At 39.6% G+C, this 24,984-nt stretch overlaps 2 protein-coding genes across 3 annotated transcripts; one reads left to right on the top strand and one right to left on the bottom strand.

Annotated features, from left to right (window-relative positions):
* Positions 1-130: 130 nt before the first annotated feature.
* acp1 (acid phosphatase 1) lies at positions 131-10,451 on the bottom strand. Of its 2 annotated transcripts, none has more exons than XM_053482295.1 (6): positions 10,393-10,451; positions 8,294-8,367; positions 7,891-8,004; positions 5,949-6,010; positions 4,263-4,368; positions 131-660 (listed from the first exon to the last, which is right to left on the bottom strand). In XM_053482295.1, exons 1-6 carry the CDS (start codon positions 10,433-10,435, stop codon positions 583-585), a joined length of 477 nt encoding a protein of 158 aa, XP_053338270.1. In that variant the 5' UTR covers positions 10,436-10,451; the 3' UTR covers positions 131-582. The 2 variants fall into 2 exon arrangements, with proteins under 2 accessions (XP_053338270.1, XP_053338269.1); XM_053482294.1 differs by lacking the exon at positions 7,891-8,004 and adding an exon at positions 7,720-7,833.
* A 7,736-nt stretch (positions 10,452-18,187) lies between these two features.
* fam110c (family with sequence similarity 110 member C) lies at positions 18,188-22,509 on the top strand. Its single transcript, XM_053482290.1, has 2 exons — positions 18,188-19,106; positions 20,856-22,509. The coding sequence occupies exons 1-2, from the start codon at positions 18,320-18,322 to the stop codon at positions 21,059-21,061; spliced, it is 993 nt and encodes a 330-aa protein (XP_053338265.1). The 5' UTR covers positions 18,188-18,319; the 3' UTR covers positions 21,062-22,509.
* The last annotated feature ends 2,475 nt before the right edge of the window (positions 22,510-24,984 follow it).

Raw genomic sequence — 24,984 nt, 5'->3', positions numbered from 1 at the left:
GTTATTGAGCATCTGAATCCATAAGGGCTCTGGAAAGGAGGGGGACGGCTGAAGGACGAGAAACTTTGAATTCATCTGAGGGTTAGTACAGAACTTTTGGAGTGTCAAAAAAAAAAAACATACGCTGAGATTCTGTTATCTGGTTTATTGTTTTGGTTTCATTTCCCTTCCTTTGAGATGAAGAGGACAGCATGTCTTACAATAAGCACACATACCACAATGAAATAAACTTTATCTTCCTATTACAACATCTCTTTTAAACAGCAGATACATAAGTGTATGAGTGTATGTGTGTGTGTGTGTGTGTGTCTGAAACTAAGTGCAATCTGTTATTCATACTTCAGGGTGTCCTAAAAGTCTCAATACATGTGTTTTAAGCTTTTCCTTGCTCCAATAGATAAAACAAACAAAAAACAAAAAAACAAATCAGCTGGACTTCGATCTGGAGATCTCGGGTGCAACTCCACACGGCCACGGCGACCGACCTCAGAACATTTAACATCTTTACATATGGAGATTTTTGGGACACCATGTACAATACTTATCACACATGTCACAGAATAAAACAGCTGTGCGTATGTGTTAGGAGTTTTTCTCCAGGAAGGCTCTGCAGCACCGTACACACTGCTCATACACGGTCTCGAAGTCCTTCTCGCTTCCCTGCAAAAATAAATAAATAAATAAATAAATAAATAAAAAAAGGGAGGAAATCGCATGTGGTCTGCAAAGGCATCAACAAAGAGAAAAACATGGTGTTCCCAGGCTTTCTGCCATTGTAAAGGTGTGATAATTACACTATTATCTATGTCCATTGCTTTATACCCTAATTTAACAGGGGCTACATTGTTTCATTCACTGGAACATCATTCGAATCCACTATAACATTGAGCAACTAAAGATATCTTGACGAATGAGAAACTAAGGTGTTAAAAAGTTACTGGATTTAAAGAATCTCTGCCTACATTTCACACATTTCAAGAAAGCCACGGAAAACCATTCACTTCTCCGTCACTTCAGTTCATGACAATTTATATTTTTATCTTCTACAAATCTGGTTGCAGGTCCTGTATAGCCCCCTAAGGCCGCTCCAGGATCTTCACCTTGTTTACTATTATGTCTGATTAAAAATTCATATTTTTATGCACTACTGCTTTCACTCTGCTCCTTTGTTTATTTATCATCTCATCATGTATTTGCATTGACTTCCACTACCTCAGTCTTGCACCATCCACTTTGGCACTTTTGTCATTTTCAATGGCTATACGTCATTGCACATCTCAATTTTCTGTAGTCCATCTCCTAATATTCATCCTCACTCAGAGATATTTGCACATATATTTATTTAATTGTCTTTATAGTACTTATATATAAATATATATATATATATATATATATATATATATATATGTGTGTGTTTTTTTTTTTTTTTTTTTTTTTTTTACACGATTGACAATCTGTAATTGCTATGTGTGTATTGTCTATTATGTGAACTTCCCTAATACTGGATGTTGAAAATTTCCTTAGACATCAATAAACCAACCAACCGTCCATCCATCCATCTATCCATCCATCCATCCATCCAGCCTTCCAACCAACCATCCTTCCATTTCATCCATCCAACCATCCAGTCATCCATCTATTCAACCATCCTTCCATTCCATCCATCCAACCATCCATCCAGTCATCCATCTATCCAACCATCCATCCAACCATCCAGTCATCCATCTATCCAACCATCCATCCAACCATCCAGTCATCCATCTATTCAACCATCCATCCATCCATCCAGCCAGCCTTCCAACCAACCATCCATCCAGCCAGCCAGCCTTCCAACCAACCATCCATCCATTCAACCATCCTTCCATTCCATCCATCCAACCATCCATTCAACCATCCTTCCATTCCATCTATCCAACCATCTATTCAACCATCCTTCCATTCTATCCATCCAACCATCCAGTCATCCATCTATTCAACCATCCAGTCATCCATCCATCCATTCATCGATGCTGATTTTCCTTCACAAACCCGCACTGAGGTCTAACAATATAAGTGCTAAAAAAAGCTTGTTTGCCGCTTCCAGTCTAAGGGCTTCTCACCAAAAAGGCCAAGTGGAGGAGAATTAACTCCGCCATGTTATTTTAAAGGTGGGTGGTTACTCATCAACCTGAATGCTGAAATGGTTTTATTACACATCCCATTATCTTTTTTGTGATGATACTGAGCAGGAAATGTACAGAAACGAATCTCAGCATGCCTGTTAAAGTAAAGAAAGTAAAAAAAAAATTGGCAGACGCTTCTATTACAAATGCCTCAGGCATTTGAATCAGCGCAGTTAAAAACAAAACAAGATTAGTGGACAATTTAACAAGCTATTTTCCATCACAATAAATTGACTTTAGTTGTATCTTGACAAATCTTCTGATTTTCAGTTGCGTCATCACATACTGTTAGATGGAAACTGTTATATGGTTTTAAATAGCCATTATAATTCTCTCATCAGAGATCACAGGAGATGTGTTTAAGTTAATATGGGGTTCACTTTTATTATTGGAGGCTCAGGAATAAAACTGTTTCAGTCCTGAATTATGGTGCAACTGTAGTCATCAGAGAACAGCTGTGTATATCAGGTAATGGTCAAGTGGAACCGTCCCCAGTCACCACACGCATCACAAGCAGACAGCACGGGGCGTCCATGCGACAAGATCTCCGACCAGACCCCGCACCAAATAATCAATTAATCATTAATAGTTAATGATAACCATATGCACATTTCCCTTTCAGTTTAAAAAGTTCTAGTTGCACAATCCAGTGTTTCCCCACACACTGATTTATTTGTAATAGCCCACCCACACTATCAACAATGAACTCTGAATATAAATTTTCTAATTTTATCTTTAAAAAAAAAAAATATTCTAATTTTACTATACAAAGTGGTATCAAAAAGTTTCGAGACTACCAACGAATCACAAGTTAGGGTGCCAAAAGACATTGTCCTGTGTACAGTACATCGGGAGCTGTGCACCTGGTGCTGTTCTGACCACGTGCGTTATCACGTCTGCGACTTCATCATGGACAGCAAGTTAGAGCAAAGAGCGAACAAATTCCGCGTATTCTGTCACAGAGACGATGAATATGATTCGGTAAGTTTACAGTGATGCTGCAACGAGTCGTTCAAGGTGTTTTGAGTGGCATGTGTGGTTCAAGGGCGACAATGAGAGATCAGGGGATCCTCACGTGTGATTTAAACTTGCGCCGTGTTGCTGACAAGTTTCGTCCCCAGGCTGCTGCCAAGTCTGGCAAAAACTCTGGAGAACTAAACGGTGATGTACTTCCAATGTTCAGGTACGATTGCTTCCATATCTGATTTGATCCGGTTGAAATAGAACAATTGTGTTCAACAACAACAATTGTGCGAAAATTATTCCGGGGCTCTAATGTGAAAACAATCTCAGTTTCTTCTACGCGCCCCTGTGCTTTATAATTTTATTGTTCGGTTTATATTTTCCAAATCAGAACCATATAAAGTATGTTTTTGAAAAACACAATAAGTGTAGTAACTTGGACTGGACATGGAGGTGGACAAGTTTTACTGGGAGGTATTATTGCAGCTCTTTACACGTTCCTGAAAAAGATCAATTTATTGGCCTCTGAGGATCACTTTACCTGCACTACAAACATGAGCTGATGTTTAAGATAGAGAAGAGAGGGCCTGTCAGGAAGAGACACTATAAAGTGAAGAGGGGAATTCTGGGTCATGGTAAAGATCCTTGCATAAGAGTGAGTCAGCTTCTCTGTAACAAATGCACCTTGAGCTGGAACGAGCTCGACCACCGATGAGCTCAGAGCTCCATTTTGTTGAACATGATGTTGTAATACTTTTAGTTTGGACAAGAAATACTATTATTGGAAATACCTACAGTATATTGGGTGGCCGGTTTAATAGGACCTCTTGCTGGTTTGTATGATTGGGCAATCTAATCAGCTTATCGTATAGCAGAAGAATATCATGTTATAGGTCAGGAGCTTAAGCTAACGCTCAGATCAAACACTGGAACGGGGAAAAAAAATTACGTGATCTCATGACTGAGGTCAGATCAGAACAGCCAGACTGGTTTGAGCTAACTGGAAATTACAGTAACTCAAATAATCATTCTTTACAAGAAGAAAAGCATTTCACAACAAACAATAATGATCAGGTATACAGGTGTTCCTAATAAAACAGCTTGTGTGTGAGTGTGTGTACATGAACGCAGACTTACATAGTAGGGGTCTTGGATGACGCCTTGATTTTCAGGATCGTATGAGCCGAGCAGCTCGATTTTGGCTTTGGAGTTCTTTATGCCGCTCGCTTTCCTGTCTAGGTCTCTGCAACAAAAGACAAACATAAAGTATAAAGTCATTCACACACGAGACAAAAAGCAATCTCACACTAATCCACAGAAGCTCCAGTAGCACAGAAGTTAAGAGATTCGTCAGGATAAAAAGGGAAGCACATGAAGCGATACACCCATCATGCATAGCGGCCACTGTACCTCTGGAGGCAGTTTTTCTTTATATTTTCACATATGACCTGGACACCACGTTGTGTGCTATAATAAAGCTAAAGGTAACTAAATGAAATCTTAGAGTGTGCGTGACTTTTTTTTTGGGGCCAGGCTGTGTTGTTTACACAACACTAAATTCATTCTTATAAATTCTCAGCCTTGTCGCTTCAAACTGACATGACTATCAGCTCTCATCTCATTCCTTTCCTGAATTACCCAGGCCCGATTCTTCCTGCTGGGGACACACGACGTCAAGATAAAGTACAGAATTAATGTCGGTCATTCGCCGGCATTGCACACCCACTGATCATTATGCGAGATGGACGATGGGGTGTGGTGAGGGTTCATCTCAAAGCTCCAAGACAAGAAGTTCATGTCTCTAGTAAATCTTAGTTTGTTTTGACATCCCCGGTTGGACCCAAAAAAAAGCTCCTTGGGGGGAAATAGAGTAAAACATCTCAGACCCATGCATCAAAAAGAGGGCTGAAGTTTCATCTATGCAAGAATCCGAGGAACTCTGTAAGCCGCTTAAGCAGGAAGCACATGGACGGGGACTGGGAACATGTGATTAGGGAATTATCCTTCCCACATCGGTCCGTTAGTGAGAAAAACATCGACATGCTCTTTTCTGCTTCATTATGGTTTATGACATTAAAAGAGAGGCTTTCCAGTTGAAAGTTTCACTTCATTTTTGAAAAAACACGGTTCCCAAAGAGAATACTACGCTGTCAGTGAGCAGGATTGCAAGCGAGCAAGATTGGCAGAAGATGGTGGAAGTCATACTTGCACTCTCAAATAAGGCCAATCATGGGCGCCTGAGAGTTCATGCAGGCGGAAGTGGTTCCTCTAAGCAAGACGTGCCATGCAAACTAAAATGCAGGTGTCTGAGTCTCGGAAAAAGCAGGACATAGGCCCTAAAATGAGGAAGAAGCTGGCTATGATGAAATTAGAAAGAAAAAAATTTTTTTTTTGACTGTCTAACGGTTAGGCTGTCAAGTTCTAGCTTTATTCTAACTTTATTGTCTCTGAAAATGACGGATGTCATAGTGATGCATTTAAACACGCCAAAAAATAAAGTTTAAAGTTTATGAAACCCTATTGTTTAAGTCGGGACAAGCTTTATCTATAGAGCATAAAAATCTCTGCTGCTTATTAAAACTTTAGAAATGCATGATACATTAACAATACCATGTTGTGAACATTGTGGGACATTTGGTCCTGATCAGGGAGTGTTTACTTGGTGTACGGGACATGGATCCACAGCAACTTGGGTTCCACCGTGAGGGCACTGTTTGAACAGCAGCTCACGACGCACAAGGGTGATGCACTTTTGGGACCACGTCAAACAGAACAGGGCACTTTAACAAATCGGGACAAACCTTTTCAAAGCACTGGGCATACCTCTTGTTGCTGTCGTCCATGCAGAGAATGTACTCGAACGTCGTGAAATCCTCCTTCGTCACCTAACGGGAATGAAACACACACAGAGCGACGGAATGAGAGGAGTAAACATGCATCGTTTCATCTTCCTTGACACCTAAAAAGTTTGTTCTTTGGATTTCTTTAGGCGTAACCGAATGTCAGTGCACTGGCTGCATTCCAGCAGTGTTTAGACAAGGAGGGAGAGCTACGAGACAAGTTGGGGATGCAGATGCAGATCAAAGCACATCTGTGGACACATGTGTAGTCTTACGTGTTTGTGCACGGGTTGAGCAAGGGCGGACATTATTTTTGCCAGACAGCGGAGCAAGGGGCGATGGTTAATTTTTCATTCTACTTATATTGCGACCAAAGAGCAGCAGACATGAACCAGCATCAAAGAGAGCATAAGCCACGTCAGACTGAAACAAACTGGAATTTTGCTGTATATATGAAATCTTTAACGACCCTCAATGTGTTAGTGTTTTTGGGTTCAATGGTTTAAAATAATAGGACTCCAATAAATACCTATCATGGAAAACATTTGTATATAGTCAATTAACTGGAACTGTTGCAATCAAATAAATGGACTTTGATAATAGTCCACACAGTGTACTGAACAATACCATGACCTCATGAAGCCTGAATAAAACACCAGGTCTACGTTCACACTGCAGGGAAACGAATCAGTTTAAATGGAATCTAATCTAATCTTATCGTTTCTGATTTGCGCCACTTCCATGAGTGCCCCTAAATCGGATACTCGTCTGATTTCTTTCTTTTTTTTTTTTTTTTTTTTTTTACAAAGTGACCTCAGTGTGAACAGTCACAATGCAACTTATGGAACTTTTACTTTAACCTAACGTAATTTTTCCACTAGAAAAAAATGGAGCAAAAGAGTGAAAGATGGTAAAGTGATGGTAAAGTCATAATTGCGCCCGTCGCTCTGGAATAGGGTCAATCTAAACTTATTAGACCATGAGAACTTTTTCCATTGCTCCAAAGAGCACTCTTTAAAAACTCTCTACCAAAGTAAAGCCTTTTCCTTTTACTAGACGAGTTGAAACTTGTTCTATATTTGTGGTCAGTGTTTAGTTTGTGACTTTGTTTTTTTTGCTGTTTGTTTTTCATTTAAGTAATCCAAAATCCGAGATAGCAAGCTCTGGGCATCTCCAGTGGATGTCCACTGAAGAAATCAACAATGGCTGAAGCACAAAGAAGAGATGAGGTCAGAGGATCGAGCTAGTGAAGAGAGAGGACAAAGGTCAGAGTGAATTTAGGGAGAATAAAAAGCAGGCCTTATTTACACTGTGATAATAACAGACATGAGCTATAAAGAGATCGTAAAAAGTATAAAACTGTATGTCTTGCATATTCCGTTTTTTTATAATAAAAAGAGAGAGATCTTTTGTAAATAAAAGATATAAATATTTAGCAATGGCATGTATGTCTATATTTCTACCCTTTATAATAAATAATAATAATAATTTTTATATTGGAGTTTGATGACAATTTGGTTTAGTTACTAGGCTGAGGAAACTACAGCACTAAGCACACACACACTTCCCCGACATCATCATTATAACAGCTATGGTTGTTGATAAATTAAATAAAACATTGTCCATTTTTTTTACAGTTTTACATAACCAACCTATTGATTTTATTGCATGCATTGCCAGTGTAATATAAAAGCAACAACAACAATGACATACACAAATTGACAGAGACACACACACACACACGGTGCAGGTACCTGTCGTGCCCTGTGATTTGTATCAATGCCATGTTTCTTGAGGCAGTCAAGACTACGAGGATCCGGAGCACTGCCTATGTTCCAGTCTGACGTGGCACCGGAATCTATAACCCACTGCAACACACACACACACACAGAATGGAACTAGTGCTACGTTCATGCCCAACGTACCTGACGCGCCACGTGATGCATGGGCACGCCATGCTTCTTCATGCAGGCTGCACCTCGATAGTCAGGAGGGTTCCCGATCTCATAGGTGGAGGTGGCAGCGCTGTCTATCCTCCACTACACACACAAACATATAGCAGGAGACAAAGCACTAAAAACTGACAGCAGTGTCCTGACATGACCATCATCACACATCACATTACATCACACAATTCATTTCAGAAAGATGTCAGAAATCTAAAGTGGAGCTCATTTCTCTCTCTCTCATATGCACACACACATTATGAATTAATACTACTAATACTTTGTCTAAATTTCCAGTGAAACGTATTACCACTCCCACCTACACGTGTCTAACATTTTCCTGCATCTTACGCATAGAAATATGACGTGCACCGTCTCTGACCTTGTCCACCACGCCGCTCTCTGTGGCCATCTTCCTGAAGACAGCCTCTGCGATCGGAGACCTGCAGATGTTCCCTGGAAAACAAAATCGTTTAAAACTGCCGTTAGAGCACTCGGATGTCCGAATTACTCCATCAGACTGATGGAAATCTATTAAGAACAGATATCTGCATGAACGTTAAAGTCTAATGATTTATAATTAAGCAAATAAGTCAGCGATGTATTCTTATTAGGGTCGGGGTGGATCCGGGGTCAATCCCAAAAACAATGCCTGTGAGGAATGAATGCACCCTCAGTGAGGTGCAAACACTCCAGATCATAGTCATGTTCACACCTAGGGACAATTCAACACAGCCAATTCATCGGCAGGCATGTTTTTGGGAGACAAACATTGTAGATAGGACACTGCGTTTAGAAGCTAGGAAAGATCAAAGCTACCTGTTTTACCGCTGTACCACCAACATTCTGCTTTAAATGCTTTATAATAAAAACGCACAAGTAAAGCGGTGATGAAAAATGTTCCTGTTGCTGCCTCAAAGCTCCAGGATTCGATCTTGAGCTTGTTAAGTTTTCCCCAATATCCAGGCAGCTTTCCTTCAACTTCTCCGGGTTTCCTCCAACCTCCCAAAAACACTTAGTGTGAACATAAGTGCATAATGTCTCGCAACAAACTCAAGTCCCACCCAGATTGTGTTCTCAGCTCACTCCAGAATTGTTTTCCATTCATGACTAAGTTTACAAAGGCCTCTGGCGATAAAGAGGGGAACAAGATATTCTTTGGCCACCACTTACAATATAGCCTCTCAGTCCCACGCTTTAGTGAGTTGTGGCCACACATTATACTCTTGGGAAAGAGAAAAATATCTTGTGACCATGACTTACTGAGGCGAGCGAGCAAACGAGATACTGTACTATCTTGTGGCCACACATTATACTAATTTGTTCTCATGCCTTAGTAAGTCATGGTCACAACATATTCTCTCATTCCCAATAGTATAATGTGTGGCATCGACTTACTAATATGTCAGATTAAGACATTGTAAACTTAGAACATAGTATCTCATGGCCACGCATTATACTATTTTGTTGCCATTGCTTAGTAAGTTGTAGCCACAACATGGTATCTCGTTCCAATGCCTCAGTAGGTCATGGTAACAACATAGTATCTTATACCCATGCCTTAGTTAGTCGTGGCTATAATGAATTCTCTCATACCCATGCTTTAGTAAGTCGTGGCTACAACGCATTATCTCGTTCCCATGCCTTAGTAAGTCATGGTCACAACATAGTATCTCATACTCATGCTTCAGTCAATCGTGACTATAATGAATTATCTCATTCCCATGCCTTAGTACGTCATGGTCACAACATAGTATCTCATACTCATGCCTCAGTCAGTCGTGGCTTTAACGATTTATCTCGTTCCCATGCCTTAGTAAGTCATGGTCACAACATAGTATCTCGTTTCCAACCACAACATACAGGGCTGTTTGCTGGTAGGTATTCAAGATAAAAGGCGTTTCAGGTGACTGTAACACTCTTTGAAACTTTGCTTTAATGTATTATACTGTATATAAAACACACTACACAAACTTGTGGGCCATCCATGTAGTCCCTGTTACCATAGAAGCAGAAAAAGGCTGCACGAGCGCATCATTAACATTAGCTTCTTTTCATACTAAAGCCGGAAGTAGTTATTCAAAAATCTGACCAATCAAATTCGAGTATTCAACGACGTCGTGCGTTTTTTTTTTTTTTTACAAATTTATTTATTACATACTAGTGTTTATAGGTAACGTAGTAAGTTAAAAGAACTGCTTTAGTGTAGACAAAAAAAAGCAAAAACAACATGGAATAGTAAAACTTATTTATAAATCAATCAATCCTGAGCGGTGAAGTCAGTATGAAGTAAAAGAGCACGCGATGACTGACAGACAGGGAAACCGGAAGTTGCGAGCTGAAATGTCATATAATTAATTAAACTCTCCTCAAAGCCACTGTCTTGTCTTTCTTATCATTTCTCTTAAACTCTTACTACCATCTTGAATTTACCACCTGAGTGCTACTGAGGTCTGAGAGCATTTATTTAGGAGCTCTTACCAAGACACACGAACAGAACGGATTTTCCTGAGGTGGAAGCCATGTTGTCTGTAGCTGCCCCAGCCTCTGCCTGAATACAAATACAGCTAGCTAGTTTTGTGTCAGGCATGGAGCAGATACACACAGCATGAGGTGGAATACTAAAGGCTTCTCTATAAAATTGCAATGTAACTAACTAAATCAATAAATAATGATAATAAAATGGAAATCATTCCACAGCAGTGTTGCAGTAGTAATATAAGGCTTGGCTTTTACTTTATTGACTGATGGCCTACCTACAAATGAAACAAAAAGTTTCTCCAGGTGATAAAAAGTCAAATCAGTCGAACCTTTTGATTGTACAGAATAAAAGTTTCCACCGGGTTCTCTGGTTTTCTCCCACAGTCCAAAGACATGCCGATTAGCCTAATTAGTGTTCCCAGATTGCCTGTGTGTATGCGCGCATTCTGTAATGGATTGGCAATACCCTGCATACAGGATAAATGGTAAAGACTATGAGATGAGTGAGTTATGAGAGTAAAAACTCCCTTTATTTCTCTATATAATCCCCTGCTAGTCTTATCCACTTATCCCAGTGTTTCACTAGTGCTTGGATGGCATCAAGTTAGAAATTTTTTCTCAGTACTCTGAAGCCATGATCAGACTGCCTGCTTCGTGGCCGAACCTTCGTGCTGGCCTTCCAGGAACTCCTTTAATGGCCCAAACATGTAGAGGCAGCTTAAAGGTCTGTACAGGGGATGTGTCAATAACTCCAATCTGAGTTCCTGTGATGTGCAAGTGATGCGGTGGGCAGTATGAGGTTGTGCAATGTCCTGCAAAAACTGAACGCCTTTGGTGATCAAACCAGGCTGTTTTTTTTCCCCCCCAAAGAGAGGTTCCTCTCTCTGTTTACTGGAAAGAGAGAAGTAATGGGCTCTGAGCCACCTTGACTGGGATCGCCATTCATTAACGTACAGAATCCTTCAAAATGTTTGCACCACATGTATTACAATGGCTAAGGGTCTCATCACCGTACTGTACTGTGCATAAAGTCCTTTGTGAATGTTTTACCCCCTTATTAATGAGAAATTTCATTAATTTTGATTTTAGCACTTTTATTTTGTATTTTTCTCTTCTGTGAGCATTATGACTGATCTCAGAACTTAAGTTTCTTTTTTAAAACTTAAAGCTATTAATCACTTAATCACCTAATCACTGATGTGAGTGAGTGACTTAACTTGAGTGGGATAACCTTCCTGCTGTTGTAGATAACCTCACTGAAATACTCAAGAGACATGCACTGACTGCACAGGAAGTACTGCCAAGATTATAACCTGTTGCAGTCCACTAAAATTGTCTCATTCACATATGCATAACCCACCTCAATCACACCACCACACAGGACTAATAACATCTTTTTAAAACTTCCAACATTGTCCATAGTCATGGACAATCATGGACACATTCATACACACTTGCACTACATATTTATATTTTCATTTCTGGAACATTGCACAAGACACTTTAATAAGTCACTTTTTATGCATATTTGCACAACCATTACCACTTTCAAATTTATATACTGTATATAAGTTTTTCTTCTATATTTCTATATTTTGTAATATTTTTTATTATGCCCTTATTTGTACAGTTTATTTTACTAGTTAAATTTATTTTTTTAAGTATTTCTTTTTATCCAAATTTATTTCTTACGTATAAGTTTTTATTATGTTTTTTAGGGTCACTGGCGGTCATATAAGCATTTCACTGTCGTACTGTGTATGACTGTGTATGTGACAAATAAAGTTTGAATTTGAATTACATCATTCATTCATTTATCTTAAGTGCTTTTTCCTGGCCAGGGTTGTGATGGATACCTATTTAGGGAACACCCTGGATGTGACCTGTCCATCACAGGGGACCACTTATACTGTACAAACACAGTCACACACTAATTTTTTTACCTAGAAACAAATATGAAGTGGGAGGAAACTGAAAAAACTTGGAGGAAAGTTTAAGCAGGTACTGGGAAAATATGTAAAGCTTCACACGGTCAGTAAGCTGAGATCCAATCAGGCACCCTGGACTTCTGAGGTGGCTCAGTGAGTTCAAATCCCTATAGGCCTATTTCACTTTCACAGTCTGAACCCTGATCTGTGTATTTGGTATCATATTGCATCATTAAAAATAGATTAAACTATAATCTATAAGTCCAATTCTTTCTTCAGGTATCCCAGCTCTGTTTTAATTGTTCAAGTACTTACGCATATGTAAGCTATTGTACTTCAGTTCTATGTCTTCAAGGTCTTTTATGTTTTGTTATTTGACATTATCCAAAGCAATTTACAGCTGAGGCAACAAACTCAGCATATAAGTGAGTAATTGTGGGTTTACCCAACCAGGTTGTAATTAAAATCAATTACAGTAAACAAAGGTTATATTCTTAAAAAAAAAAAAAAAAATGTGTTTAACTGGAGATCAGGAGCTCACTTTGCTCTTTAAGAAAGATCACTTTTACAATATTACCACCACCTAAGACACATCAATCACTGACTGTACACACATAGGCAAACCATTCGTTAATAAGGAAATGATGGCATGAATAAGACATGGCAGTGTGTTAATTAAATTTATATCAGCAATTCAAACCCCAGCCCTGCTGTTGGCCCTTGAGTAAGGCCCCTAACTCGATCTGCTCCAGGGGCACTGGATCATGTCTGACCCTGCACACCGACCACAGCCCTGAAACTCAGATACCTAAAGATAGAATTTCACTATGTAGTAATGTGTATGTGAGAAAATGAAGGCCTTAGTAAAAACAGTAAAGTGTATTAATATACATTTATTTATATTGTAATATATTTTTAAAGTAAGAACTGTGGTGCTAGACTAAAACAAAAAGTGTACTGTACAAATTGTTTAATATACAGTATTTTTTTTTCTAAAGTACCGATTTATTATTCTATGACGCATTTTGAAATAATTCACAACAGCATATTTTTCACAAATCCTTCACACACTTTTTAGTTTGGAATGAAACAATGTTCGTTCTTGCCAGGCTTTGATTATGGGTCAAGCTCAGAACAGAGGATAAACACTGCTTGTTTTTTTTAGAAAGGAAAACGCACTTTAAAATGACTCATGGTTGGAAATTGTGTTGTGAATGAAGACCTACAGTACAGATTGACAGCTGTGTAGTTCTGGGACTCTCTGCTTTATGAATCCTCTTTTTTTTAATACGCTTAACATTATACGTAAAATAGAAATCTGTATAGAAATCTGTATAGAAATATATAAATATAAAAATATTCTATATATAAAAAGAGAAATATAGATTTAGTCTGATTCCACACTCATCTCTCGCACCACTCTGCCCAGGGCTCAAATTAGAGTTCAAACAGAAACAGTTGGTGGAAGGACTTTATTCTATTATAGATGTCCTCATAAATTCTAATAACATAAACAAATTATATAATATACAATACACAAAGATAAATATGTAAAGTAGAAATCAGGACATTGCTTTGGCGCAGGTTCGATCTTCATGCCCTAGGTGAAATGGCTACTGTAAAGGTGTGAATGCGTTTGTGTGTGTGTGAGTGTGTGCATGGTGCCCTGGGAAGACCTGGCATCCAATTCATTCCAACACATTCTAAAGTGTTTTATTTCTTTTATACTAGAGCAATTTGCCAGCAGCCTCATTATTTTAGTTGGGTCGTGGGTTTTTATGACGTCATCGGGTTCTGAAGAGGTTGCCTCCTGGATTTTAGTCAACATAAAATGTAATTGTTGATGACACCGCACTGCACTGCATACCTGATGACTCTGGGAGGTATGCTCTGTGCTATTTAAAACATTGGATTTATTTTCTGCATTAGAACAATAATGGAGATTTCAAAACTAGGAAATAAAACATATTGAATTATATAATTTCAACATCATCAACAGTCAATTGATATTTTAAGACATGATGCTTTACTGTTCTGTAATAGTTTTTTCAAGAACAGTATTATCAAGTGCATTTGCAAAACCTCACACCATGACAAAACTGTCTCTCATGAAGACCATCCTAGGAAAGCAAGACCAAAACCTACCTCTGCTGCAGAGGAGAAGTTCATTTAGAGTCACCAGCCTCAGAAATCACCAATTAACAAACAGCACCTCAGATTTGAGCCGTTATGAAGGTTTTACAGAGCATAAGTTGCATCTCAATATCAGGTTACTGCATATTTTAGATGCCTTTAGGAACTTTTTTTCAGGGGTGTCTAAACTTTTGAGTGAATATGTGGCTTAATTTATGCAATACATTTTGTGAAATAGGACATATGATTTGAACACCGTGTTATATACATGACAAAGCTATGTGGGATGCTGTAGTGTTAAAACTTTAAATATGCACAAGAGAAATGAGACGCACATGCTGTGTGTGGGAAGCTGTTGGTTAAACGGTACATACATTACCTGTACCTGTACTATGATATCGAGCTGTCGTCATGTACCAAAGTGAAACTAAAGCTGGTAGAGAAGGAGACTAATGATATCGTAAACTAAAGATTTTCCTTTATATATAACTATAATACATTTCATATCATAGGTCGATTTTACATGGGTTTCTAATCAGCTAACTAGCAGTGATGGGAACAAGTTTATATTAGATATAATCTACTGTAGGATTGTGGACTGATGTGACACTCTCATTATAATATCATCCAAAATTATCGATTCCCAAAGACATATTAATATTTAAATTTTAATCAATTCAGCAGAGACAATTTTTTCTTTTCTTTTTTTTTGCATTTTGCGCTGCATCGAGAGAATATTTTATCTTATCAGATCTGATCTGAACACTTCACTAGAGGAAAAGCGGAGAAGCATGAGCCTGGTTTTTATCTGATCTGGACCACTCTGTGCTCAGATAGTCATTATTCAGCCTCTGCTTTATCAGCTTTAGGACACAGCTGGAAACTCATATATAATTTTTTTTTTCAGACTTGTTATATTAATGATTAGTTTGTCATGCGTTTGATCTTTTTTTGTAATAATAATAATATGAAGAAGAAGAAAAGGACATCTGAAAAAATTATAATTTTTTTTTTTTTGCAATTAATAACACTAATATTAAATTCAACATTTTGATTTCATTTATGGTGCAGGTTAAAATTCCGGCAGATATGTACTGTAAGTGCTGCAAAATTTAAAATAAGTTTTAAGACGTGCCCAAACTTTAGTTTTTTAAATCTGGCACAGAACTGGCCATAATACCTACATATGGCCAAAGTTAATTAAATTCTGTCCAGACAGTTTTGCATGATGCTATGACAAAATCTGGCTAGACGGTCAGACAGACAGACAGACAGACGGAAATTTTTCAGAGACTGATTTCGTTTCCTCCAATGTATGAAACGTAAAGATATCATTGAAAGAGTGAGTTCTGACCAATGTAGAGGCAAGACCTTTTTTTTTTATTTATATACTGCAGAATAACTACAGAAAAAGTAATAGTGTGCAAAAGTTTGGACACCCTGTAGTTATAAGGTCTAATTAACTTATTGGGCTGTAATTGACTCATTAGTACTTTGTCAAGGATTGTCTTTAGGAATAATGTCAATATGTCCTATATCTCTGCTATATCAATCTATCAGAGTGTGAATGTTTCTCCCATAACGCAGACTGTAAGTGGAGAGTTTGAGAAAGCATGTGTGAGTCTGTAAACTGGCCTCCTGGTTAACTTTCCACTGATGAGTGCGCTCTCCGTTGATAACACTTAGTGGGACATTGATAAACTCACCACCACAGCCAAACGTCATACTGTATCATGCAGCATTTGACCTCCACAAGTCAGCCGTCCAGCTCCGCCGGTCCTGTGGGGTTTTTACATAACCCAGCACCCACTCTGGTTCAGGTCACGCGCCTGAGTCATCCTCTCTGATGAATAGGATTAGAGCAATCTTTGAATGAATGATGATCAAAGCTGTGTTTGTGGGAGGGAATCACTTCAGGTGATAAAAGAGACATGTTAGAGAAAGATACTTATCTTCAAATGTTCCGTGGTACTCAGAGCGAGCAGCAATTATGTCTTGCGTCATGAAAACAACGCACTTATACAAAGGTTTAACCTCATATTAGAATACACTCCTGTACGTGCACACACACACACACACACACACACACACACACACACACACACACACACACACACACATTTGTCTTACTATCTTTGTAAGAATCTTTTATTATAATCATTGCTGTATTAATACTATACTTCACCGAGACACAGCGCCCCCTGGAGGACACAGGGTTAAGGGCCTTACTCAAGGGCCCAACAGTGGCATCTTGGTGGATCTGGGCTTGAACTACCAACCTTCTGGTCAGTAACCCAGAGCCTTAACCTGCTGAACTGCCACTTTACATCCTACATTACAACCTTTAACACTCCGATTTCCATTGTGTAAACCAGCCGCACGGACAAAACTGTCAAGATACCCCCATCCCTATAGGGACATCAAGATATAAAACACACACTCATTCAGCACTAAGATACTGCCCTCTGCTGGCCCTTTAAACTCAGTGTTCCTGCATATTGTTTGTCACAGATATACAGTGTATAGATGTTGTTCTGCTCATTTATACCATTGTTTCACTTCACTATTCTGTCTCCTCACAGGAAAGACAGACAATCAGGGACACTGATATGGAAAGGGAGACAAATGAAAAGCAATGAGGGAGAGAGAGAGAGTGAGAGAGAGTGGGATATTAGTCACAAGGCCAAAGCTAGAAAAAAGAATGACAGGGAAAGAGACAGGGGAGACAAGTGATAATGAGAGACAGGGGTAGAGATTAGAGAGACAGGGACAGAAATAAAGAGAGTCAAAAGTCAGAGCAAGACCGGAAGAAAGACAGAGGGAGAGAGCGGGACAGAGATTAGCGCAAAAAGATAGAGAAACAGGCAACTAGACACAATGCCAGAGAGGGACAGAGATAATGAGGGACAGGGGTGGACAGAGAGAGACAGAAAAAAGTCATTGCAAGAAATATAGAGACAGGGGGAGCTAGGAACAGAGACATGGAAAAAGACAATCACAAAGGGATGGGGGACAGAAAGTGGGACATGGGCAAAGAGACAAAGAGAGAGAATGGGACAGAGATAATCACATAAAGAAAGAGGAACAGGGACAGAGAGAGATGGGGAAAGAGAGAGCGGAGACGGGTGGAGAGATAACAATAAAGACAGTGACAGAAATATGGGACAGAGAGAGAGACATAAAAAGTCAGAGCGAGACATGGAAAGAGACAGGTGGACATAGAGGGGGACAAAGGCAAAGAGACACAGAGAGAGAGAGAGAGAGAGAGAGAAAAGAACAGATATTAGGTAGAGGCAAGGAGAGAAGGGACAGAGAGAGATGGGGACAAGGGTAAGGACAGAAGAAGCAATGAGACTCACAAACACATACCGTGAAAGAGTGAAACAAAGAGAGAGAGAGAGAGAGACAGAGAGAGAGAGAGAGAGTAAACCTTTTAGAGTAAGACATTTGCTACAGAGACACTGGAAGTGAGAGAGTGAGAGATTTGAGTCACTAATCTCCTGTTTGTCTTGCTTGATTATAACATGTGTGTGTTTGTGTGTGTGTGTGTGTGTGTGTGTGTGTGAAGGAGAAGTCAGTAGGAGGAAAGAGGAGGTAGGAATGTGTAAGCTAAGGGTGTGTGAGGGGTGGAGACATTAGTGTGTGTAAAAACGATCCGGGAAAGGTGTGTGTGTGTGTGTGTGTGTGTGTGTATGAAGAGCGCATGCTTGGAGTTGTAACATGTTGCGACAGGATCGACCCTACAAAGAGTAGCTACAAAGTCCAGATCTCTCTCACTTACTGAACTTGTGAATCAGTTTAAACCTCGTTTGTAATGTTATAACTGTGTGAGTGTGTGTGTGTGTGAGAAAGGTGAGAGGTGCACAATGCTGGGCGCGTCGCGAATTCTGGAGAAGGGGCCCGGGTACTTGAGGAAGCAGATGGAGCTGCAACGTGGGGGCAATGGGCGCGTAAGTGCAACGGAAAGACTGGCAGCCACCAAGCCCAACTACGTCAAGACTCCACAGGTGACAGGTTCATCCCCTGCTTCCACCCCGGAGCCGGTTACCGGTGACACAGGGTCCCCCTGCGGCCCAGGGCCCACCGAGCAGAGCACACCGACGTCCAGTACACCGACGTCCAGTACACCCGAGCAGCAGGAAATCAGCGTGAAGCGGAACAGCTCCAAAAGCAGACCAGACTCGGTGTTACTGTACAGGCAGAAGTGCGACCTGCGCAGGGGAGCTCCGGGTGCGAACTACCGGCGCAAGCGCACACTGCTGAAATCACTGAGAGAGAGGAACAATGTGGGCGCTCCGGTCTCAGCGGGTCCGACTGCTGACAGTTCATCCGACTCGGACCAAGGACAGGAGTGTAAGAATGATGGAGATAAAGGTAAAGATAACGATAATGAGGGCCTTGTGTTGCGGCGGCGCCCTGAGCGCATCAACCTGGCCAGGAGAGCCATTGAAAGAGGGGAAGGAGGAGGGCCCGAGTCGGACCGTGCCAGGAAAGGGGTGTCACGGTCGCATTCCGACATCAGCTCGCGCTACTCCAAAAACTTCGCCGACTTCGACGCGTTTTTCACCTACTGCGGCCTGGAGAGCGACGTCGTGGAGACCCTGGGCAAGGACAACTTCTCCTCGCGCTCGGATGAGCGTGACCTTTCCTACGGTAGGGGTCAGCACCAGATGTTGATCGCAGCATCATCACATCCCCCCCTCAATCTATCAATCTATTAATCAATAAATCAGTCAATCAATCAATCAAATCAAAGAAGAGGCAGATGGGGACGGAAACAGAGAGAGAGACAAAAAAAAGGAAGACAAAAAAAGAGGGATAGAATCAGAGTCCGGAGGTAGACAGATGGAGACAGGGACAGAGATGAAGAAAGAGGACAGAAACAGAAACATTGACAGACGGAAACTGGGCCAGACACAGAGGAAGAAAGTGACAAAGAAATACAGATGGAGACAGAAAAAAAAAGACAGGGACTGGGACAGAGACAGATTAATTGATTGATTGGTTGATTCATCGATTGATTAATTGATTGATTGTTTGTTTGATCTATTGATTTATTCAGGACACGCTACTTTAAAAACCTTGTAACTTTGGCGTGTTTTCGAGGCCCTGGCCTACATTCTTATAATAATAATAATAATAATAATAATATTCAGAATCCGTGGTTATAAGTTGAGATTTTTCTTCATGACACTGGGCCATTACAACCAAAGAGAGCTGACGCCAAAGTGGTAGCGTGATATTTTACTTAAATTACACACTGTGCAAAAGATGACATGGCGAAAGAAAAGAAAATGTGTCATGATTATTTTTATTTTTTATTTTGAGCAAATGATCATTTAAAATATTGAGTTTTACAGATATATTAATATAGGAAAAGAGAGAGAAAAAGACAAAGGGAGACGGAATCAGAGATCGGAGGAAGACAGATGGAGACAGGGAGAGATATAGAGATAGAGGGAGACAAACAAAGGAAGAGGGAGACTGGGCCAGAGGAAGAAAGTGACAGAAATAGAAGGAGACAGTGACAAAGAGAAAGATAGTTAGAGGCAAGGAAAAAGAGAGACGGAGGGACTGGGACACAGTCAGGGAGATCGATAGTAACAAAGAGGAAGCCCTGGACAGAGAGAGACACAGACGAAGGGAGATAGAATCATAGACAGATGAAGATAGAAACAGAGAGACCGAAAAAAGTCAGAGACAGGTAAAGACGCAGGGAGACAGAAACAGAGAGAGACAGAGACAGATGGAGACAGGGACACAGAGAGACAGACAGAGACTGGGATAGAGAGAGTGACGGATGGAGGCATAGACAGAGATTAAGGAAAACAGGGACACAGGGGACAGAGACAGAGGGAAAGAGTGAGACTGTGACAGGGACACAAAGAGACAAAAAGAGACAGAAACAAAGACAGAGGACGCCAGATGGAGACAGGGACAGAGATGGAAGGAGACAAAAACAGAAAGTAAGAGACAGGGACACAGAGAGAAAGAGAGAGAGAGAGAGAGAGAGAGAGAGAGAAAGACAGTGAGACAAACAGAAACAGACGCAAACAAAGACATGAACATAGAAAGACGCAGAGAGAAACAGAACCACAAAAAGGAAGATGCTAAAAAATTCCTAGTGAGACAGAGAAAGAAAAGAAAAGACACTTTCCCAGAAACAGTGGGAGAAAAAGATAGGGATAGAGACAGAGAGAGACCAAAGAAAAGACAGCGAAAGCCTGATGGAGACAGGGACAAAGACAGAGATAGAGGGAGAAAAAAAACTTTGATATGGGACTTTTTTTGCCAGGAAGTGTATGTGAATAGTTTTTTCCCCTTAAACATTCTGTATGTCAATAATTATTTAGAAGATCTATAAAAGACGAATGGTAACGATATTTTTGTGGTGTGCCACAGCAAAGATCCGGAGCGTAAGCGTGGCAACATCAGATGGAGAGATTTCACACACCAGCGGTGATGCCGATGGGCTTCATGAGGAAGAAGTGAAAGAGACACGGCAGCAAGGTTCATCAGTTATAGAGCGCAACGCTCGAGTCATCAAATGGCTGTACACCTGCAGAAATGCAAGTCAGTCTGGGAAAATGCTGCGAGATCTGGATTAGTCGCAAAATCCTGAACACCTGCGGTCATTAACACCAGGTGTAAATGCTGCACTGGCAGGGAAGAAATCCAGATGTGCGTACAACATCTGCAACTCCTTCACCACCTGAAATATTTCTTCTGCATGGCCTGATGATACTTTTTAAGGTGTTTTTTTACAGGGTTGAGAGGTTGAATTCAGCAGCAACTACAGTACTCTAATTACCTCCAGAGGAGTGATGAGATGTCTTTTTGCTAACAATATAAATGAGAAAGAGTACCTGCACTTTTCCGAACCAGATGTTACGCAGAGGTTCAGTTTACACGTCCCAGATGAATGCTGCATCAAGATGGAATAATTCCCCACATACAACTAGAAAAAGTTACAGAAAATGTCACCATAGCTTGCAATTTCAATTTGCAAACTGATGGTCTACAAGTCCACTACCAGTTCCTTTTCATGTTCCAAAAGTGACACCCCAATCAACATGGCTGCTAATACTGCATTTATTTATGTTATTTCATAACATAAATTACAACAGACCAAATATATGATTGTTAGGCTTATTTCTAGACCATTTGTGCTAAAAGTTTAAAAAATGTTTCTTATTATTTTGGTAGATACTTTCAGCTGACCATGCGAGTCACTGGGATTCCCCTCGCGAAACCAAAACATTAAACCTGTGTGTTTGATTTCGTTATGCTTTACATTGTATTTTTGTGAGAAAGGTGTATAAGATTCATTTTGTCAGACTTACGAACTAATCCGACTTATGAACGTGCTTTCCGCAACGGAACTTATTCGTAAGTCTGGGACTTAATACACTTGAGTTAATCTATGACGGTCCATTGCGATGCCGAAATTTTGAAATCAGGGCAGCCAATGGCCAACATGTTGGTTGTACAGGTACTATATAATATAAATGTAAAACTGAAATAAAAACATGACCTATCGTTCGCCTTTGTATAAACAATGGTATAAACAATGAGTGCGTAAGATATCTACAGTATTTTAAAAAACCTTCAAAAATAATACCAATTCTCCATAGTTTTTGGAATTTGGTGGTTTCACACTTTCAATATTGTCTTTTTGTTGTTGTTTTGGAACTGGAAAGAAACTAGGCTTTAATGGTCTTGGTCCTAATTTATTAGAAATTAGGTCATTTCAAGTATTTTATTTTTATATATTGTATCAGGGTGAAAAAACATACAGCAACAATTTACTAGTATACTGTACACCAGCGTACATATTTATAGGCATGTGTGTTATTTCCTGTTCAAGACTTTTAGCACTTCCTGTGCTGCGAAGGCCACCAAAGATTTTATTATGCCGTTTGGGCTGAGAGCAGCAATAGCTTGAAAAAAATTTATGTGTCATCAGGTAGAAATAAATATGAATATATTAACAATTACATAGATTTATTACAATTGCACAGTTATGTATGGTTACAGTATTGTTTGTCAATAAAAAGTAATATAACATTTTGTCCGTGTGCTCTTATAGGAAAATAATGACCAGAACTCAAAACACATTTTTTTATGATATCATGCCAAGAGTGTTTTATTCCTCTTATGCTGCAGCACTTTTCCAACAGTTACACTTTTTTATGTATAAATGAATAAAATCACATTGAAAACTTTCTATTATCATGCTTTCTATTAATTTGCATTTATCGCATCATCATTATTATTATTACTATTATTATTACACCTGTTGAAATGAAAACAATGCCTTTGCTATTGCTTTGTACTCATGCCTTCGGGGGTTGGGGGTTCAAATCTCTCCTCTGTTCTGTTTGTATTCAGTTTGCATGATCTCACCATGCTTGATGGATGTCCCCCAGGTACTCAAGTTTCCTCCCACTGTACATGAACATGTGGTGTATGCTGATTGGTGTTTCCAAATTGCTTGTAGTGTGTAATTGGATGTGTGTGTGTGTGTGTGTGCGCGCGCGCGAGTGTTTGGGGTACTTGAGCAATGGGATACCTTGGCAACAAATCCAGGGTGTTTCCTCTGCCCTGTGCCCTGGGATACGCTCTAAGCCCACAAAACCCTGCACAGGATAAGTGTTATAGATAATACATGGATGTATGGATGCAAAGAAATCAGCACTACTAGTATGAATTCATTTAAACATAATTTTGCTTAGTGGCTTTGTTATCCATTTAGTGTGTAAATAAACCCTAGAGACTGTCATGTATAAAAATCCCAGGAGGTTAACAGTTTCTGAAATACTCAAACTGGCAACCACAACTATGCCATCGTCAAAACCACTAAGATCACACATTCTTGCATGATGTTTGGGTCGAGCATTATTTAAAGCTCTTGATGTGTATCCGCATAGCTACATTGCTCTAGTGCCCTTGTGTCGCATGAATAGTAAATTACAAGTCAAAACGGGATTTTTGATTGTACAGAATAACAGAGCAATGAGAGTTAAAACTCCCTTTATTTCTTTATATGATCCCCTGATACACTAATGCACTTAAGACTTTTGCATTAAATAGATGCCTTAATGTAGATTTGATTTTACTTGGGCACTTGGAAAACCTGGACAGCCCTGAGACGAGTTTGAAGACGAAGCGAAGTTCAACAGGCACTAAATGTGTGTTTCTAGAACACTGAGGAATATGACCCTGCATGAACAGTGTTTACTTTCATATTGTGTAATACCTGTCGAGGATGAAGAAAGAATGCCCAGCCCATGTGTGTGTGTGTGTGTGTGTGTGTGTGAACACTCACCTCACACTTTTTTAAACTGACAAAGTGCATTGACACTGTATGCTTTACACTATTAAAATGCAAAAACACTCTGTTGACAGGAAATGCTAGGGAATAAACACCCACACTGAGTGTAATACAATGTGTGAATCAGAGATTTGCCCCGATCTATTACTGTACTTCAAGCTAGACTTGAAATGTCACTTTCTTTCATTGTATAAAAATGGTATGTATAAAAATCCTCACTGTACAAAAAACATCTGGTTTGTTTCAATAATTGATAATTAAAAGCACATGATTTGTTAAAAAGAGGGAGACAAAGAATTAGGTAAAAAAAAATGTAGCTCAAGGCCACTAATTTTTGCGAAATCACATGCTCAGACATATCCATGAAGAACTACACAAGGGCTTAACAGGGCTTTATCTTTCTGTTTGTTTCAACACCGATAGGTAAGGCATACCTGTCCAGATTCACTGTATATACTGCTAAAGGATATCTGATAGTGTGCTTTTAAACTCATGAAGACATTATCAGATATGCTTTAGTAGTATAAACAGTGAATCTAAACAAGAAAAGTTGAACAGGCAAGAGATGAAACCAGTGTTAACTAAGAGTTTATGCTTTTTATGTGTTTTAAATGTAACTTGTGGAGAACTACATTGTTCTACACTAGATTATTATTATTATTATTATTATTATTATTATTTCCCGTAATGCCCTTGAATCTAAACAAATGTATTTGACCAAACCTGTTAATTATTTATTTCTTTCAATTAGACTCCTTATCCAATCCTAATGCTCCAGTGTAACAATTTCCCAAAATTGTTTGACTCATACTGTAGTACTTAGTTAGTAACCTACTGTAGTAACTTAGTGTAAGGGTCTATCCAATGATGGAAACTACAAAGCACTTTTGTAAGTCGCTCTGGATAAAAGAGTCTGCCAAATGCCTAAATGTAAAAGTAAACATTTTCTATTCCAATATGAGTCTACGCCAGTGCACAAAGCAAGCACTATAAAGACATGGTTTAATCAATTTGGTGTGGAAGAACTTGACTGGCCCGCACAGAGCCCTGACCACAACCCCAGCAAGCACCTTTGGGATGAACTGGAACAGAGATTATGAGCCAGGCCTTCTCATCCAACATCAGTACCTGACCTCATAAATGCTCTGTGGGTAAAAGAAATTCCCTCAGAAACACTCCAAAATCTTGTGAACAGCC

The sequence above is a fragment of the Clarias gariepinus genome, chromosome 22 (genome assembly GCF_024256425.1).
Source record: "Clarias gariepinus isolate MV-2021 ecotype Netherlands chromosome 22, CGAR_prim_01v2, whole genome shotgun sequence".
NCBI lineage: Eukaryota > Metazoa > Chordata > Actinopteri > Siluriformes > Clariidae > Clarias > Clarias gariepinus.
Note: the sequence above shows the minus strand (reverse complement) of the source record. Positions and strands in the feature narration are given on the sequence as shown.